The following is a 21,197-nucleotide window of genomic DNA, read 5'->3' on the forward strand; positions in this document are numbered from 1 at the left end:
GGTTGTAAATCAAACTATTTTTAAATTTTAACGCTTGTATTTATAAAAAAATCTTATTTTGCTTTTAATGCACTCAATAGTTAAAGCACACTTTAGCCTTAAAAACCATTAATAAAATTATGATATTCATAAACAAATAATACGTTTATTATTAACTATTGTGCTGATTTATGTTTAAGTTGGCAGCACTGTACAATATGGCTGTCATTTTATGTGTTAGTGTTGCGTACAATTAGGATAAAATATTCGTTGATTCGGTTTTCTTAATTTCATATTTTTGTTTATAATAGATTTTTGACAATAAAAACAAACTTTTAAGAAAAATAAATATATATATGGCTTTAATAAATTTCTATTTAGTTCAGATGTATAAATATAACATATAATTTCAATATAATTATTAAAAGTATCCGAATAACGGATATTTTGCGACAAAATATACATCACTATGACACATTTTCTTATTTTTACTTATTTTCCTTGTAATTTTTGATAAATTTTTGCAAATATTGATAAATTTCTTTGATATTTGACTAATTTTAATGCCGGCGAATATATTTTGCATTAGTATAACACTAATCAATATAATTTACATGGTTAATTACTTTATGGCATTATATTTAACCATCAAACTTTGAAAAAGCCAAATCAAATGATTTTGTCCATCATTTGGTTGACAGACGGGCATTTCCAAATTGCCTAAAAATAGTGCTGGACAATTGGAATATTGTCAAATATTCATGCATTAATCCAATAATGCCTAGATTTGAGTTTTTTCCTCAAAATATAATCGTTTAAAAAATTTCTGGGATTTTATTTACAAATTTGTAAACGTTAAAATTAGAATTTTTAGATTTTATTTTAAAAGAAACCATAATTACTTTTCGCAATCAACCTAAAATTACCGAAAAAATCTTTATCTGAGAAAAAAATTGTTAAAAATCAAGTTATTGTTGGCTTAAAGAAGGGTCGAGCCTACAATAAAATTCTTCTAATTGTCAATGGTTTATTGAAGGTGTTTTAAGCTATTTCACGTTTATAAATACGATTTTCCTGAATTTTGCCTAAAATTGTTTAATAAACCTAAAATAAGTTTTTATAAATACAGCCGTAAAACTCTAAATCGATGTAAACGTTAAATCAGTTTCTCTTTTAAAGAACAGTTAATGTTTAATATTAAATAAAATTAATAACATTTCTGAAACGTTTGATTATGTGTTTGTTGGGTTATTTCAAATATGGGGAATATACTAATACTACCATAAGTTTTTCTACTACTACATACAATCGATTTAGGTTTTCGACAACAGACTTAGGTCCTTGACAGCAGAGTTTCCGCTCTATATACTCTATGTAACTAGGTATGTGAAATTTAATTTCATAGTTTCATAGATAGGATCCAGTATTTTGTTGTTAAATCGAAATATTTTGATATACATATAAATAAAAAATTTCGAAATATGTAAATATCAAATTTATTGTAAAATAATAAAAAGAAAACAAAACACAATTTGTGTAAGAAAAATGTAAAAATATGCAAAATATGATATAAAAATATAGAAATATGCAATTTATGCACTTATAACAAAATATGCAACAACATATCAATGCCATTTTGCAGCAAATTCTTTGATTCGAAAAGAAAACTAGTTAAAAGTAATTTTGAGTTATTGACTACAAACATGCATTTGCATAGAAATACTTGCCCTGTTGTAACATAACTCTTTCACGTATACGTACGGTGACAAGACGTTCTGTATTATACAGAACAGTACTGCATTTGAGAGCCCTGTTCTGTATAAATTATTATTTGCTAAAAAAAAATGTTCTGTATTTTATTTAGTGTTCTGTATTTGTTAAGTATTTCGTTATTTTTTTAGTTTTACAGTTTTGACACAACATTTTTTCAACTATAAACATTTTAATAAATTACTTTATCAAATTAAAAAATTAATACATAACTGGAATGAATTTGTTTTATAAATTGTATGAATCGAACATGACTTTTTTCCCAAACCATTTTCATTCACAATATTAAAAGTTCATAAAATGTATGAACTTGTACATGATGCTAATTTTTTGAATTTTTACTTTTTTTTCAACGGTATTCATGAAATAATTGCATAAAAGTCATTATTTACTATTCTGTTTACATAGTAACAGAATAGTAATCCTATATTAGCGAATTTTATATAATAAAAAATGGGAATTTAAATGTTGAAAAACAAAATCTAAAAAAGGAAATCATCAGCAAACATAGTTAACATCCATTCTTCAAAAAGGCCTGCAAATTACGGGCAAATTTTATCGATTTTAATCTAAAAATCATAAAGAAATAAACAATTTTCCAAAGAAAATTTTAAACATTCAAATAGAAAAATAAAAATAAATTTGAAATATTTTAAGTCAAGGCTCCTAGATTATGTTAAAAAAAAAAAAAAAAAAACAAAAATTAAAAAATTCATACCATTTAGGAACTATTCTTAAATATTATTAACTTTTGTCAATGAAAGAAGTTCAAAATATTTATTCTGAAACTTTTTTTCTGTGAACAATCAATATAATAATGTTTAAAACTTTATTGACAATTGAAATTTTGACGGCTAAAAATAACCTGATTTAGAAAATGGTGTTTAGTGTATTTATCTCTTGTTCTGTATTTTGCTGAAAAAATATGGTCACCGTACGTATACGGGACACCGTTGTCCCAAGATTTTTTTTACATTTTTCTCAATTTAGAGCGTAATTTTGAGTGGGTATTTCCAAAGAAAACTAGGTTATTTTTTTTAGAATTTGATAGCATTTTATGCGATATCCTTCGAAACTTTTTCCATTTTTCATCAAAAATTATCGATATACGTCAAAATAAAGTGTCTAGTGAAGTCATATCCATACAAATATAGCGGTTTAGTTTTGTGCGTGAAAGAGATAATAGAAAAATATCTCATTACCAAATTTTTTTTGCAAAGAAGACTCATTCCACTTTTAAAATAATGGTTAAATTTTCAATTTTGATATGTATTGATGTTCGGATTTCAATATACAGTAGTTTACGTTTATAGTCATCACTGTTATAGTCACATTAGTAATATTGTCAATTTTATTAGATTTAAATGTCTCTGTCGATAAATTTCATATAAAAAAATTACTTTATAATCCATTTTTGATATAAGCACTTTTCACATATGTCATATTCCATTGAATTAATTAATGAAAAAACTTCACGATATTGTCACACACAAAATTTTTTTCTAAAAAAATTAGTTTTTAAAGTCGACAAAAAAATGTTAACTAGTAACGATCCAAATGAAAAAAAATTTGTTGAAGAAGATTAAAAAAATTTTAAATGAAGAAATTTTGGTTGAAGAAGATTAAAGACATTTTAAACGCAGTAGATATTTTGCGACATTTTTGCTTAGAGCAAGATATAAATTCAAATTTTTTACTTGAAAAAAAAAAAAGAAGATGCAATTGTAACCAACATCCTCAAACTAAAACAGACTTAAATTATTAATTTTTTTTAAATAATATAAACAATATTTCTTAACAAATTTATGAAAATAATATTTATTTCTTTGATAAACATGAATTTTTATTTTTTTTTTTTTTTTTTTTTGTACACAAAAAAATGAATATATAAGATTTTCTTTATAAAAACTTTTGCTTATAATCACTTTAGCGATAGCGATAGTCCTCAATTTGTGTGCAATTAAGGGTTGTGACTATAAGCGAAAAGTACTGAATCTCATTCAAAGCTTGGAAAGAATGAATTCTATTTGGAATGAATTCCCTTATATTTTTAATTCGGCTTTAAATTTTTGAATGTACCATTCTTTAAAATCATTCTTTGAATTCAAATTCTAAAGCTGAATTTCTTAGCTTTATATTCCATTGAATTAATTCCTAAGAGAATTCATTCTTTATAGGAATGAATTCAATTGAATGAATTCAATTCATATTTGTTTAATTCCCTCTATTACAAATTGAATGAAAGAAAAAAAATTTAATTAAATTTTTAATATGCAGAATGCTTTTGCATTATAAAACAAAACTTTCATTCAATCTATTTCAAATTAAATGGTTGAAAAATTTTTAAATTCAATTTCTAACAGATTGAATTCAAACTAAATTTATATCATTCAGAGGGAATTTAAAAATCAATAGGAATTGTTGAAATTTATTTTAATTCAATTTGTAACAGATTGAATGCAAACAAAATTAATGCATTCAGAAGGAATTTAAGATTTTATAGGAATTAATTCATTAGAGTATTAATTCAACTACATCGAAAGCTTTAAGAATTAATTCTAGGAATTAAATCAAAGAGAATGAGTTTGAAGAATTGTTAATTCTTTAAAATATAAATCAATTTCAAAAAAAAAAAATTAGGGAATGAATTCTTTTAGAGCTTTGATCTCATTTCTATAATAATAATTTTCTTTTCAAACATGAAAATTTTAAGATTTTCATATATAAAATAATGAAATTTATGTAATCCTGAAAAATCCTGGGGTCCCAAAATACATCTTTTATTTGTTTAGATATCTCTACATAGAAAAAACTTAAATTTAAAATCAGTAAACATGATAAATAAATACCAAAAAATAAATTTTCCTTATTAGAATATTTTTTTGACAGATAATTAAAAAAATCGCATCATTTCCAAACAATTACGCATTTTATTACCAGAATAAAACAAATTATTTAAATTTATACTAAGATTTAAAAATATTTATTGAATTCAAATTTTACTAAATCAGTGAAACTAAAATTTCCAAAGAAAATACTAGTTTAATATATAAAATTACTATAATTAAAAGAGAATAAGTAAAACTAAAGTTTAAAAAAAATAGAAAATATACTTAAAACTCTTTAAACAAATAGCAGATTTAAAAATCCTTTAAAGAATCACAACTATTTTACAATATTAACACTGAAATACCTACATATACATTTAATGTTACAAACCAAATGCGAATTATATCAACTTATTTTTCAGCGTAAAAACTTTCAATACATATGAGAAAAATTAAGCTCCGTGAGTAAGAAGAGCATGGCAAAACATGTTTTGTTGTTGTATTCTTGTCATAAAAGCAAAACTCAAACAAAAACATTGCGTGAATTATTAAACTATTCATTGAAAATAAAAAATCAATAAGGGGTTTGTTGGAATATATTTTATGAAGTTATGACTTGAATGTTTGCCGAATGATAAAGGAGAAAGGTAGCGAAAAATCTAAATTTTTACATTTAATACAAAAATACTCTTAAATGTTGTCTCACAGGAGAAATAAGATATAAGAATGGTTAAGTATTTATTTTGAACGCATTTGAAAGCCATTTCTATGATAGACAAAACTTCAACATTATGATTTTCAACATTGCACTATAGTTCAAACTACCAGTTTTCCTGTGCGAAATTAAAATTTTGGAACAGTGAATATAAATTCTTTTTTGATATCATCCTATTACCAATACACCAATATTTCGCAATCCATTTTTGTGAAATGCTAAACACAGTTCTACTGCACGCAGTCAAAGTCATCATTTCAAAATATTTAAAAAAATTATTTTGTAGAGTCTATATTTTTACATTATTTTTGAACGTTAATTCTGGAAAAAGTAAATAGTAGTTTATATATATTCATGTAAATGGTCGGAAATAATATTTTTTCACTTCGAAAAAGGCAATATTTAAAATAACCTTGAAAAAATTAAATTTGATTTTAAAATTTTAACTTTATGAAAGCTTTTAAGAAAATATTCACGTTTGTTAAACCTGTGCCCCGTTTCTGTAATTCTCGCATCGAGAAAATCTGTCGAAAAATTCATGATCATCTTGTGTAAAACAGGGTGAATACTAGAAATTTAAAAATTTCTTATTAAATTTTAATGAGTATAGTTTAAAAATAATCAGAGTCACACTGTTAAAAACTGGAAGACTGTTATATTTTACAGAAACGAGAAGAAATGAATAACCTGAAATGTTGTGAATTAGTTTCACTTTACCCGAAATTGCGCGTTTTGAGTAATTTAATATTTTCTAGGATGCTACCTTATAAGCATTTTTCAAATTTGACTAAAGGACTACGCAAAGGATGATGTCCTTATCATACATGTGTTTTTGTCATCATGTTATCCAAGGTGTTTGCAAGGAATTACTGTATTTAAAAGTACGAATTTTCGTAATTTCTTAACAAAAAAAATGAAAAATTGCAGCAGGAAGGTAGAAAAAATTTGTATTAAAACTGATTTATTATTTCGGGCAGTAGCAACCGCTGCATGGAAGCAAAGACCCTCATGCTGGAAATTAGTTCTAAAAAACTTTCGTGAGTCCGGCAAGTCCTTCCAAAATGAAAAAAGTTGTGTTATACAACAACCAAAGTGTTAATTTTCGCTTAAATTTGTTCTAATATACCTATTTATGCCTATGCTCCACCTTAGACTTCAAAGAGTTTAATTTTTTGTCGATCTTAATTTCGCACTGAAAAAGTGATTTTCTAGATTGATTAAAATTTTTATTTTACAAAATTAGAAAACAAGGATATATCGTCACCTGATAAAATATACAAAAAACAAATTAGTTATCTCCAAGTACAAGTAAGATAATTCTAAAAAGCATTGTAATTACTTCTGGGTTTATTGCTGTTGGAATATAATATATGTACGAAAATTTATTTTTTATAACAGTTTTAATTCTTTTTTGTCTCTCCTGTTAAATTTTGAAAAGTGTTGTTACGCGTTTTTGCATTTCATCTTTCATATTTGCCATTCACTTGATTTTATTTACATTTGCTCCTAAATTATGTTTTATGTTCGTTATATAAAATACTAAATGTAAAAATATTGATAGTTCGCTGTACGCGATGTTCTTAAAATCGAATGTTCGAAACATGTTTGAAGTTCATATGTATAATTCCAAGAATATATTTATAGGCATACATTTGGAGTTGTGACATGTATTCAATGTTTTTGATACTAAACACTTAATATTAGGAACTAGAAGTTTTATATACCATTTATAATACTATAGTAGAGTTGAGCCGCTACACAGTTCGTAAGGTTGAATTGGAGCGATGGTGATGGATATCGGCAGTTGTATGGTGAACATTGGACACTGACATAGGTATGCTAATATTTGAATAATAAGTCTGATGAAGGTTGCTCATTGGATTTGTCATCACTAGCATCGGATGGGAGGCGGGACTGTCGTAACTATGAGGCATATTTGATTGGGATGTAGTGACATTGACACCAGTTGTATATTGCAAAAAGGGAAGATTTGCTGCAGCTGTTATTGTATGTAGTGGAGGCAAAGGTCTGTATATATCATCAATCGGTGGATTTTTATTATTTGTAGAATTTTTTGACAAATCAGGAGAAGCCATCATGGTTATGGTGTGTGTATCATCAACTAGAATGCTGCTATTGTCAACGACATCTATATCATCGTTTCGATCATCGCCATTAAAACTGTCTTCAGTAGACGAATCATTGATTTTATCTGGAGTAATAAGACTTTCGATAGTAAATGCCCGTTTTGGACGGTAGCTATTAAATTGCATAGTTGTGTCAATAGCGGATGATGAAGGAGACGGATGATGCGGAAGAATTGTCGTTGATGTTACAGTGGATGTAGGCATAGAGGAAACTGAATGGTTATTATGGTGTACTAATACCGTCGGTGAAATAACATCATGAATATGTTGAATCGCAGAATTTGGTGAGGAATGTAGTGCGATATTTGCTGATTGCATTCTTGTCACGTAAAAATTAGTGTCCGCTATTAAAGACGTCGGTGTTACATCTAAAGCCGGCATCGTCGTTCCTATTGTCCCACTGTGATTTCCAGTTGTTGTAAAGAAAAACCTGTTTAGATTTGCAAGAGCAGCAAGTTCTTCATTTAATATATCTTTATCGTTCTTATGCAGTTTAAATCTTTTTCTTCGCCTTAATAAACTTCCGTTTTCAAACATATCAAATGCTTGCGGATGTAAAGCCCAATAAGCCCCTTTTCCCGGCCTATCAGGTCTTCTAGGGACTTTGATAAAACAATCGTTAAAACTGAGATTATGTCGCAATGAATTCTGCCACCGTTGTGTATTTTTGCGATAGTAGGGAAAACGATCCGTTATAAATTTATAAATATCACTTAAAGGTAGCATTTTTTCTGGTGAACTCCAAATAGCCATCGCAGTCAGGGATATATATGAATATGGAGGCTTTTGATCGCCATATGATTCACGTGATGGTCTAGGCATACCTGCGGTTCCCAAAACGCACGATAAAAACGCACGCAGTCACTCGCACGTAGTGGTCATTAGTACAACAAAACATACGTTCTTTGGTCTTTATAAATTCAAAACACTTCTTTATACCGAAGATTTTTATTTGGATTTTAATTATTAACTGTGATTATAACACCGAACACTATAAAAAATTATTATCTTTTCTTTTTCATTTCTATATACATATGTATTTTCATCAATAATTATGTACGAACAGGATTAATATTTTATTATCGAATAAATTTTTTGTCTTATTGCTTTATTTGAACTATTGAAACAATTCATATGTATGTAATTTCCGTCGGATATTTTCATAACTTTACGTGCATGTATCAGCAAATATGTTGTTTTATTTATTTATTTATTGCGCTTTTAAACTCGATAACGAAATTGTACAACAACGTACGATGAGACGACGATTACATTTATCCGTTCGCTACATAATTGTATAAACGCGCACACAAATCTAAATCCATAAAAAGAGCACCAATCGCCAAACCGTCAACAATCGAATCACACATAACAACAACATGCGAGTTGTTAAACAAAATCACAGACCTTTAGACGACAACAATATGAATAAAACTAACAATAACAACAAGAACAACAATTTGTTAAACAAGCACTATGACCAACCACATTAACTCAAACAAATGCTCTCTCAACCATACGTTTTTAAATAACAATGCTCCCTTAAGCTAAACGACGGGAACACATAAACATAAACAATGCAACAAAAACAACTACCCAGACAGCACGCAGCCATATACATAATTCCTGATTCTCTCAGACACAATGGCTACTTTATACCCATTCCACCCCTCTCGTAAGACATATATTTGCTTTACTTCATCAAGATTTGAGTATTGAATAAACATTTCTGGTTTCTTGATGATACTCGTTTCAAGAGTTGCCAACGTGCAATTATTACAGAAAAGGTTTAAAGGAAATAATCCGATTCCTGTTGTTTTATTGAAAATTATAATACTACTAATATTGTTGTTTTAAATTGACACGAATAACACTGAGAATTACTTTATAAATCGTTACGATTGAAATGTTTTTTTTTATAAATAATTATATTATACATTGTACTTATGTATGTAAAAGCATTTGTTTATAATAATAAGTACAAGTACAATTTCATACAATTTTCCTTTTCTATAACGAACTTCAAAATTAGAAGAAGCCGCTTGAAATACTTTTGTTTTATATAAATATAAATTTCCGCCCGTTATTCTCTAAATGTTCACATGAATGTCAAAGTTCTTCATATAAAATTTGAAGATTCTAGCTCTAATAGTTTTTCAGATATACGAATTTTCTTAATTAATTCATATGGGGACTCCAAGCCACCCCCCTATATTAAAGTCCACCCTTTTTCTCTATAATGTTCAGATGAATATTAAAGTTTTTCGTGCAAAATTTGAAGAATCTAGCTCTATTAGTTTTCCAAATAAACGATTTTTTTTATTTAATTCATAAGAAAGGTCCGCCAACATGTTTACATGAATGTTAAAGTTCATCGTACACTATTTTAAGATTCTAACCGTAAAAGTTTCCAAGATAAAGGAATTTTTGTATTTAATTTATATGGGAGATTCTACGCCCCCTGCTGCTACTCCTCCCACTTTCTGTCCTAAATAATCATATTGATACTAAAGTGGCTCCAACAAAATTTGAGGACTCTAACTGTTATATTATCTCAGATATACAGATTTAATATTTTCTTAATATGGGCGTGGCTCCTCGCCCACTTGAAATTCCAAAACAAAAGGCAGCCTATAGTTCCTTCCAGACATACAGGAATACTCTGTGCAAATTTCAAGAAAATCAGTTCAGCCGTTTAGTAGTCTATAAGCTTCAAACATATAAACATACAAACAAACACATATTAATTTTTTTATATATAGTAGACTAGCTTACCCAGTGTGCTTTGCTACACTAAAACCCCCATATAAAATTTTTTAAACCAAATGTTCATATTGATTCTTAAGCTACTTGTACAACAGTTCAGGTCTCCTACCTATTGTAGTTCACATAGGTGTCAAGTTGTTCTTGCAAAATTTGATGATTCTATCTCTATAGTTTCCCAGATATTCGAAAATTTTTATTTTGTTCATATGGGGGGGTGTCACGCTCCCTATTGCTAATTGGCCAATTTATTACACTAATGTTCACATGGATGTCCAAGTTGTACTTTCAAAATTTCAGTATTCTGGCTCTAATAGTTTCTCAGGTATACTAATTTTGTACTTAATTCACATGGGGGTATCTCGCCCACTTATTGCTAGTTCTCCTATTTTTGTCTAAAATATCCATATTATTACTAAAGTGACTCTCATAAAATTTGAGGAATCTAACTTATACATATATTATCTCAGAAATACTAATTCAATATTATACATATATTATCTCAGAAATACTAATTCAAGATTTTCTGTATATAGGAAGTGACACGCCCACAATACCCAGTCCTCCCATTTTGCCCACAATTGTTCAAATCTACGTCAAAATTGTCCATACGAAATTTGAGGACTCTAGCTGTAGCACTTTCTGAAATAGACTACTTTTAATACTTACTTTGTTTGTGGACGTGGCACTTTGCTACTTGAAATATCAAGATAAAAAGTAGCGTATAGTTCCTTCCAGGCATACACAAAGACACTGTGTAGATAGATAGATAGATAGATAGATAGATAGATAGATAGATAGATAGATAGATAGATAGATAGATAGATAGATAGATAGATAGATAGATAGATAGATAGATAGATAGATAGATAGATAGATAGATAGATAGATAGATAGATAGATAGATAGATAGATAGATAGATAGATAGATAGATAGATAGATAGATAGATAGATAGATAGATAGATAGATAGATAGATAGATAGATAGATAGATAGATAGATAGATAGATAGATAGATAGAAGATACTAAGATAGAGGAAGAAGATACTAAAAATGCATGCAAAATTAATACTATAATATATATGAAATTTTAAGTAAAGTTGTAGCCCATTTACACTACAACGAAATCTAGTACTTTGGGATTTCGAGCCAAATCTAGTTGATTTTAACTAGATTACACATACAAAACTACATAAATCTACTTCGTAACTAGATTTCATTAAAATCGACTCAAACTCTAATAGTTTTTAGTGATGCAACTCTGTTTTATTTCTAAATAATACTAAAACTACGACGTTGCACAAGAAAAAAAGAGAAAAACAAACAAAACAAGTAAGAATTTGTAATAAAGCATTTAATTTTGACCTTAATTCAAAAATATTTCAACAATTTGTTGACAAAAAGAGATTTTCTTAATTATTATTAATTATTAATATGGCTCTATCCTCATAAATTTTGGTAGAAATATTTACGTCTACATCAGTTTTTATGCAAAATATCATCGTGGCATTAGTGTTTATAAGTGAATTTTTATCATCAAGTCATTTTCTGAAGGGGACTTTGTATATTACGAAAATCAGCAGTTTCATTAAGACTAAACAAAGTTTTGCCGATTTTTTAAGTGATACAAGAACATTTAACATATTTATAAGCTCAAAAGCCCTATTCGGGGGGTACGGTTGTATGGGTGCTATACGAAATAATGGACCGATAGGCTTCGTCCTTGGGTCAAAAGAAAAGTATGTGCCAAACAAGATTTACATGGACACACAGACGGACATAGCTAAATCGACTCAGAAAGTGATTCAAAAAAATTTTAATAAATTGAAAAGCATGAATGAAAAGTTAATAAAAGGTAATGTTATTTAAATATGTATCTATTTTTTATTATAAATTAAATTTTAATAAATATATCATTTTTCCTTCTTATCTTTCATATCAAACACAATTTCGAGAAATATTAGAAAAAATTAAATCTTAAATCTTAGTGTAAACGGTCTAGATTTGTAAAAAGATTTTAAATGAAATCTACTAGATTTAGTGTAAGTATGTGTAAATTACATAAAATGTTTAAACTTAAGCATAGAATATTTGTAGGAAGTTATTACATTGTACCTTTCCCTGAAAAAATACATACAAAATCTAGTATATTGAACGTTGGTAAACATCCCAGCAAAATTTTTTGGAATTACAGTTACAAAGTAATGAGTGGTACATATTTATCTCATTATTTCAAATTCAATAATAATTAGTTGCTTGTAATGATCTAAATATGTACTTATATATATTGTTACCTACAAGATTCAAATAAGTACTTGCATGTAATACGTGTAATAACCGCTTATTTTAGTAATTAAACTACATACTTTAAATAAATTTGAGCCTAACATTTATAGTTTCCCAAATATATATTGCTGATTGCAGATTTCTATATTGCTGAACCGACATTTTTTAATATGTACGTTTTTTAGTTTTCTGGGTTATCAAGGCCTCTATTGCTGGTCCGCTTTTACAATTCCCTAAATATAATTGAATAACGGGAACCCGTGCCGGAAATTTTTTGAAACGTATAAAATTTCGTTAGCAAAAGGACTTTTTTAATTTCTTATTATTACTAAAATTGTACCATTAAAATTAAGTTCTCTTAACATTTCGACTAAACCTTATATTTAAGAGAAAATTATCCAATGATGTATAATAAAATAAGACCCATACAAACAAAATCGGTATTTTGTTATTCTATCTCGATACGATAAATCTTATATTCTTCATTCATTCCCAGCGAAAAATCTGAAATTTTTGTAAAGAAAAGTAGTTATTTCATACATTACTTTGTAATGAGTAGTCATTATCAACCATATTATTTTATTTATCTGAATATGTACTTACGGATATAGAGCAAAGTAATTTGTAAATGTTATAACCCAATTGTCTAGCGCATCTATTTAACAAACAAGAGGTTGGTGGTTCGAGCCCTGCTTGATTCCAATTATTTTTTTTTTTCGAAATGACAATGATTTATAATTTTGTAAAACTGTTCATAAAGTTACAATAAAGCAAGTAGTTAATGGAGCATTGAATAAATAGCTGGAGTAAGAAACGCTGACAATAACTGAACGCATGGGTTCAAATCCCGGCTGAGGAAAATTTTATTTTTATTTTTGTAATTACGATCAGAATATGTTTTTAGTATGTAGATTTATAAATAATTATTCCTTAACAATAAATAACCCATTATTCGCAGAGTTTCTCAAAGTAAATTAGTAACCACATACTTAGTTGTTTTAGGTAACTACATATTTGTTGGTCAACGTCGAACAAAAATAAGTAGTTATTCCCCCCAAAAGTAGTTTCTACTTGTTTCCAATATTACTTTCTGGCTTACCAGGTATGTAAAGATTTTGCTGGGATGTTTATAATATAATAAACATTTTTAAATTAAAATTACACATATTGTGCTTACATTTAGTAGTTAAACACAAAATATGTAATTATGTTTTTTAAATTAGTAATAAAAAGTTGTCAAATATAGAAAATTTTACTCTTTCAAATAGTTATAATAAATTAAAACAAAAGGTCTCAAAAGTATTCTACTGTTGAATTCAATCGTGCGAAGAAGTGTGCTTGGGATAAGTCCATTAGAAAATTTTAAATTCTCACAAATCAAACATTTATAATATTCTTTATTAAAGCTGTGTATACACGGTTGTCAGATCTTACAATGTTGGAAGATCTGGCAGTTGTTAGCAACAAGTAAATTGTCAGTTCACACGGTTCATTACAATTACAATTTCATTGCCAGACAATTGCCAAACAACAAACAATTGTCAATTACATTGTTGTCAGATTGTTATATCAAAAGTGGTCAGATCTTATTTTAACTGCATAGTATGTTCTTTTAATGCACCGTGTTGCCAATAGAAAACATTTATTTGGCAATGGCTCCAATGTCACACACAATAACATTCTTCATACCTTAATATCGGCTTAGAATCAAAGTCTTTTTTGCCACGTACATATGTATATCCCTCTACTGTTCGTTGTAATCAATGAGCAGGTTGTGGTTAAGAAAATAATTCCAGTAAATTACATAAGTACCCAGGAAAAACTGGTTAATGGCTTGTACTTACATAACCACATATTTTTCAGTTACTACTACTTACCGTCTGTATTACATTTAAGTACTCTTATAATGACTTTCATATAATTAGATACGCATGTAGTTTATTTTGAGTTTTGCCGTTTTATTTGCAATTAATACGTACTTTATAAAACAAAAGTTTCTATGTGTAGACATTAAGGAAACTTCAAAAGAGAATTAAGAAAAAGTTTCTCAACAAAAGTTTGCCAGTGTGGGCCAGGTCTAACTAAGCAGTAGTGCTGTGAGTATGACAGCGAAAGAATCCCAGGTTCGTATTCTGTGTGAAAAGGGGCTTTTTAACTCGTTAGATTTTTATTTCATACTGCCAAAACAATATAAAATGAAAATTGGTATGATTATCAAAAAAATCAAATAGAAAATATTTTTGTTACTACAATATCATATTTTAACTAAAATAAAACATCAATTTGAAAAAAATCAAAGAAAAAACATAAATTTTAATTTTAAATCGAATTTTATTTCTATTATCACTTATTTTTGTGTTTAAACAAAAATAAAACTCTACTAAAATGAAAAAATTTAATTATTTTGCAATTTTTCCAAAAATTTTAAAAAAATTTCAAAAAATTTTCCATCCGTATTTTTCATAGCATTTTGTATCTACATACACTATTATACTATAAATTTTGACATGTCGTTTTACTGAATATTATGCTTAAATTTTTAAAATCGATTCAAATATAATTTTTCGCTTGAAGGTGCTGATGTAAAGCATTAAATTGGAAAATAAATCGTTGTTGAGGACGGAACTCATTCTATTCAATACCTGAGCTTTGAATCAAAAAAAAATGTACTTACATACATTTGTTATTATTACAAATTTCATGATGCTGTAGTTTGAGATATAATATTCAAGTGGAAAATTTTTTGAATATTAATTTATCCATCTCTTATCTATCTATATAAATATTACATATATAAAAAAGTCGCATTACTGAAACGGCTAAACCTAGAATCATGAAATTTTGACAGTAGATGTTTTTTGGATATGTAGATCCACTAAGGAGAGATTTTTGAATATTTTTATATTTATAGGTAAAAAGGGAATAAACGGGTAAAACAGGTTTTCTTAATTATCTTACACATTATTAGTGATGCAAGAAAAATTTTAAATGCATCTATATCTACTCTCGTACTTTTAAGGGGTGAAAATGTGTAACAAAGTAGCTTTTTGGCCCTTTATAACTTTTTAACTAATAAACATATTAATAAATTTTAACATACATATGTACATCGGCCACACCTTTAAAAATCATCGGACACCTGTTTTGGGAGTAATTGGGAGAATACTGTACTTTCTTAGCACATTAGGAAAACTTTTTGTATTTATTGACGTATACTTATTTAATTATGGACTGACACTGCAATATTTATTTAAATAAAATGTTTGCTATTTCACTGGGGAGAAAGAAAGTACCATAATGGGTAAAAACGGGAAATTTGTTTTTCTTCAAACCATTGAGTAAAATTTTATAAAATTTAAAAAAATGTTAATTTACTCACACAAAATAAGCTGTTGATGTGATATTTTGGAACCCGGGTAATGAGGCCTATATAGGACCAAATTCGGGTAAATAAAATTCTTTAAGAGAGAACTGTTTAAAATATTTAAAAATATTATAAAAACATAAATTTTTATTTTCCACTGTGGAGAACCGCGACACATGACACATGATGGGTCATGTGTGAATGAGAATCTACTAGAAGGAACTTTTTGGTACATTTTCGTACATCAAATTCGGGTAAATAAAATTCTTTAAGAGAGAACTGTTTAAAATATTTAAAAATGTTATAAAAACAAAAATTTTTATTTTCCACTGTGGAGAACCGCGACACATAATGGGTCATGTGTGAATGAGAATCTACTAGAAGGAACTTTTTGGTACATTTTCGTACATCAAATTAAACTTTTTGAAATTTTTTTAATATTGAACACATAAATTTTTTGATTGAATGAGAATCTATAAGAGGTATTTTATAGTAATACTAGCTATACCCTTTGCTACCCAAAAATCAATATTAATAAAAATCAGACTTTACGATTTTTGAAGATTATAGCTATAACAGTTTCCCAGATATGCCAACCAATTTATTACCCAAATGTTCACAATTCATATGGAAGGTACCCGCCCCTAAAATCAAGTCCACTAATTTATTAAGCCCCCCTTATGAAAGTCCACCCATATCTCTCGATTTTTAATATGTTCCTATGGGGGGTGCCACGGCCCATATTGCTAGTCCGCCAATTATTTGTCCTAAATATTCATGTTGATACTGAAGAGGTTTCGAGAGAACTCTAGCTGTTATACTTTTTCAAATATACATACTAATGTAAGATTTGTTTATATGAGATATGCCACGCCCACTAAGCTAGGCTACCCATTTTGTCAACATGTGTTCATATGCATGTAAAAGTTGTTCATACAAAATTTTGGGACAGCTACTTTTAATACATATTATGTACGTGTTCGTGGCACCTCGCCTACTTGAATTTCCAAAACAAAAAACAGCCTATAGTTCCTTCCAGACATACCGGAAGACACTGTGAAAATTTTAAGAAATCGGCTCAGTCCAAACAAACACACATATGTAAATTTATATATATTGGAAGAAAGTAATAATTGATATGTTTTAAATAAAAAATAATTTATACAATAATAGATTTAAAACGCAAATTCGAATAACAGAGTAGAAATTTTAACGTTTTTCAACAGTTAGAAATAGAGAACTTTTTATTTTACTGGATATTTTTTCTCTAGAAAAAGATATCAAACACATGTATGTTCACACACAAACAAAAATTTGGTCAATTTGACATTTTCTAAAGAAAAAAATATAAATGACTAGCACAATAATATCAAAAAATTTTGATACATTTTTGTCATAAATTAGTTTTAAATGAGTTTGTTGTGAAAAATCATAACAACCAATGTCAATCTAGCGTTTTTAGAACAATTTAACTAATTTTTTGAAAATAAACAATTGTACTTTTTTTTATTCAATAGTACTGCTATTTTAACTGCGATGTACGTTTTTTGTTGATTTCAAATCTGGCAAGCCTACTTCAGATAGTACATTCGAAAATATCTTTATGAATGTATTTTATGTATGTATGTATGGATTTCTACTTACATACATATGTAAATTTATATACATAAATATTTTCTATTAGCCTTAAACAGTCGTAATTAGTCTTAAAAATATAAGATATAAATTTCTCTTTCCGTTTATGAAATAAAACAAAAAAAATGCTTAACATTTTTTAAGCTTTGGTAACTCTCCATAATGTACAATTTATACAATCTCCATAAAAAAATATTTAGTATGTATTGAAAAAAGCGAAATACCTAATAATAAGGAACGATGTATAAACAAGGTGTTGAAAAAGAAAATTACAATCGTATGTTAGTTATATTAATTTATACATACATATATTGTGCTTAATTCACTTTTTCCTCTCTTGTTTACATATAAGTACTTAGGGTGAGCGACTCGGTTCTCAACCCGTCGAATAGACCATTTTTTTTTTTTTGCTATATAGGCCCGGATTTTTAAGGATGATTTTTCAAAGCAAACTTAGAATCAAATATTGAAACAATCGCAGGGAATTATACTAAATATTTCGAAGTTATTACATCACAATTTGTATTTAGATCGTACATACGCAGCGAGCTCTCAAATGAGCCCTCTAGTTTTTCTTCATTCACACGTTTTAGCATTTTTTATTTCGATTTAGCTGTACAATTTTAATTTAGAATTTGGCATTTTATTTAGCATTTTTATAAAATATTTTTAGCATTTTTAGCTTTTTTTAAAATTTTAGTATATAAACAAAAAAAGACAAATTTTTGCAAACATAAATTGTATTACATATGTATTTTGTTCTATAAATGTTCCCAGATGACCAGAAAAGATTTATATTGGTAATAGGTTTAACCGGGAAAAATTAAAATTAAATGTCTACCCAAACACAGGCAGCAAGAAATATGAGAAATGTGATAATTTACACTGTGATTCAAAATAAAGCAAAAAGTTTCATGATGATAAATAACCTAAAAATTACGATTTCACATAAAAGTAGAATTTGTTACAAGTGAATACTTTAAAATGTTGTATTCTAAAATATTTTTCTGGAACCCAATGCTTTTTTAAATTCGAGGTGATAGAAATAATTCAAGAGATTTCATATATTTTCACAAATACATTCAGTGTTTATGTTTACGTTTATGCTGATGACACAAAAAAGTATACCGATCGACTCAGAATCACTTTCTGAGTCGATTAAGCCGATTAAGTCAAGATATTTTGATGAAATTTGGACCATACGTGTTTTTCGGCCCAACGACGAAAATATTGAATATGGTTGAAATCGGTCCATTATTTCACCTAGCCCCCATCCAACCCTACCCCCCGAAAAGGGCTTTTGAGTTTATAATTATGTTAAATATTGTCGTATCTCTAAAAAAATAGGCAAAACTTATTACTATATACGTCTTAATAATACTATCGATTTTCGAAATTATCGGACTTTATTTGACCCCCATACAAAGTCCCCTTCAGAAAATGCTTGAAGGTCAATAATTCACTAATAAACACTAGTATCTCGATGAAATCCATCATACATAACTCTAATGTAGACGTAAAGCCATGTTATAAGGATAGGCCCATATTTACCCTTGCCCGCATATAACCCCTCTTTTAGAAAATCACTTTTTCTACAAATTGTTAAAATATTTTGGAATTAAGGTAAACAACTTAAATGCTTTGTTATTAAAAATAATCCATATTTTTAACATACTCATATGATCGGCCATGCCCGACTATACTTTCCTACTTGTTTTAATAACTCTACTTTACAAACTAATACTTTTTGTTTGCTCATGGAATGAAACATATAATTTTGGAAAAAGCTATGTATGTATGATGGTTAACTAACAAATTTTATTTTTTTCCTATACGCCAAAATTTTGAGATAAAGAGTTTTTAATTTTTATCATCCTTCAGGAGTTCTTGTTAATATATTGAAAATGAGTATTGAAAAAAATCAATAATATAAAATTAGGACTTTCTTATCCTACTTTCTATTCTTTTTATACCCACCATCAAAAAAGATGGGGGTATATTGATTTTGTCATTCCGTTTGTAACACATCGAAATTTTGGTCATAGACCCACAAAAGTATATATATTCTGGGTCCTTATTAAATTCTACGACGATCTAGCCATGTCCGTCGTCTGGCCGTCTGTCTGTCTGTTGCAAGCACGATAGAGTCCGAACGGAATGAGATAGATGGTTTCCACAAATGTTCTCTATAGATAAGGTTTGTTTCGTATTGAAAATGAGCAATATCGGTTAACGGTTTCGGATAGCCCCCATACAAGTGGACCCTCGAAAAACAGCTTTAACGGGCATATCTTTTTTAAAAGTACGAGTATAGCGATGAAATTCGACATAAAAAAGTTTCATATGAGTCAAAATCGCCCTACCAAATTTTATGAGAATCGGTATTGAGAATATAATATATTGTATATATTTGGCATAGCCGAATATAACGCTATTACTTGTTATTTTTACCAAATTTTTGTCACTTTTTTTAATTAAAAAAATTTTTTAAATATTATTGACAATTTCTTCCACAATTACAAACTTACTGATTTGAATATATAATATCATTTCATACATTCTCATTTATATTTTTTCCGAAAAAATCTTGGAAGTATGAGTTATAAACCTGACATCTATTCACCGTAGTGTTTATAAAAAACCGACTTTTGGTTAAACCGGTTAACCAAAATGTTTGGAAATCTTTAAAATATTATAATATTTAGTTGAAAAATTTCATTTTGCGAAATATTATGAATTACTTAATAAGATATTTGCACTTTTTAGTATAAATATGTACATTAATATATCATAAGAAAGCAAACTTATACAGATCCGAAGTTATTATTGATTCGTCAGGTATATGGAAGTTGCCATGGGAGGAATAAATTGGCCTTTGAATATATAGTAATGCATCGATATCAATAAAAAATTTTATGTCCAACACTAGTATAAATAGTGTTCAGGCTCGCGACGATTCATCGGGAACGGAAGTAGACGACGACTGTCTCGACATAGACATTGAGCCACTGCTTTAATTGTGACCACCCTCCGCTCGCTACGCCTGTGGTTGTTCAAATTATTGTGAATGACACTTAGGAATATTGACAGGTGTCATTACTTACTTCCTGATAATCAACCTAAGCGCCATTACAGTTTGTGAAAAACCCCAGCAGCATAAATTCTCGGACAGCGACAATTACCCTTATGTTTCGATAAATAAAATCCGTTTTGAGAACGTTTGACAAACTTCTCGATTTTTATTATACTCACGCAGTAAACAAGGAAGTGCATTTTATAATCAACGTTATTTATTCGTCTTAATAAGTAACAAATTTCTTCATATAATGGTTGGAATTTGTTTAAATACTTAACTTTTTATTGGTTTAAATGCCAACTTTTTACTAATATCCTGATTGTCTGAAATTGTAAATCTCCATTTTATATGCATAGTATATGTTTAACATTTCCTAACATTTGTTTAACTATCCAACTATCCAAAATTTTTAAAAATCACAATAAAAAATCAAAGAAAACATACAATTTTGTACTAAAAATTAGATTTTTTTGAAATCGGTTAACCGAGACTTAAAAACCGGATAACCCGGTTAACCGAAAACCAATGTTTTAAAAAACCGGTTTGCGAAAAACCGAAATATGCAATAAAAACCGGTTCTTCGGTTAACCGGTTTATAAACACTAATTCACCGAGATTTAAGATAATTTTAAC

The 21,197-nt window shown here is 28.0% G+C and overlaps 1 protein-coding gene across 1 annotated transcript; it reads right to left on the reverse strand.

The window, feature by feature from the left end:
• Positions 1-6,804: 6,804 nt before the first annotated feature.
• LOC119603372 (fork head domain-containing protein FD4-like) lies at positions 6,805-8,261 on the reverse strand. Its single transcript, XM_037955385.1, has one exon. It carries the CDS (start codon positions 8,259-8,261, stop codon positions 7,047-7,049), a length of 1,215 nt encoding a protein of 404 aa, XP_037811313.1. The 3' UTR covers positions 6,805-7,046.
• Between the last annotated feature and the right edge of the window lie 12,936 nt (positions 8,262-21,197).

The sequence above is a fragment of the Lucilia sericata genome, unplaced genomic scaffold (assembly GCF_015586225.1).
Source record: "Lucilia sericata isolate MDLA Ls3-8-SP2 unplaced genomic scaffold, ASM1558622v1 Contig000297F_arrow, whole genome shotgun sequence".
Lineage (NCBI taxonomy): Eukaryota > Metazoa > Arthropoda > Insecta > Diptera > Calliphoridae > Lucilia > Lucilia sericata.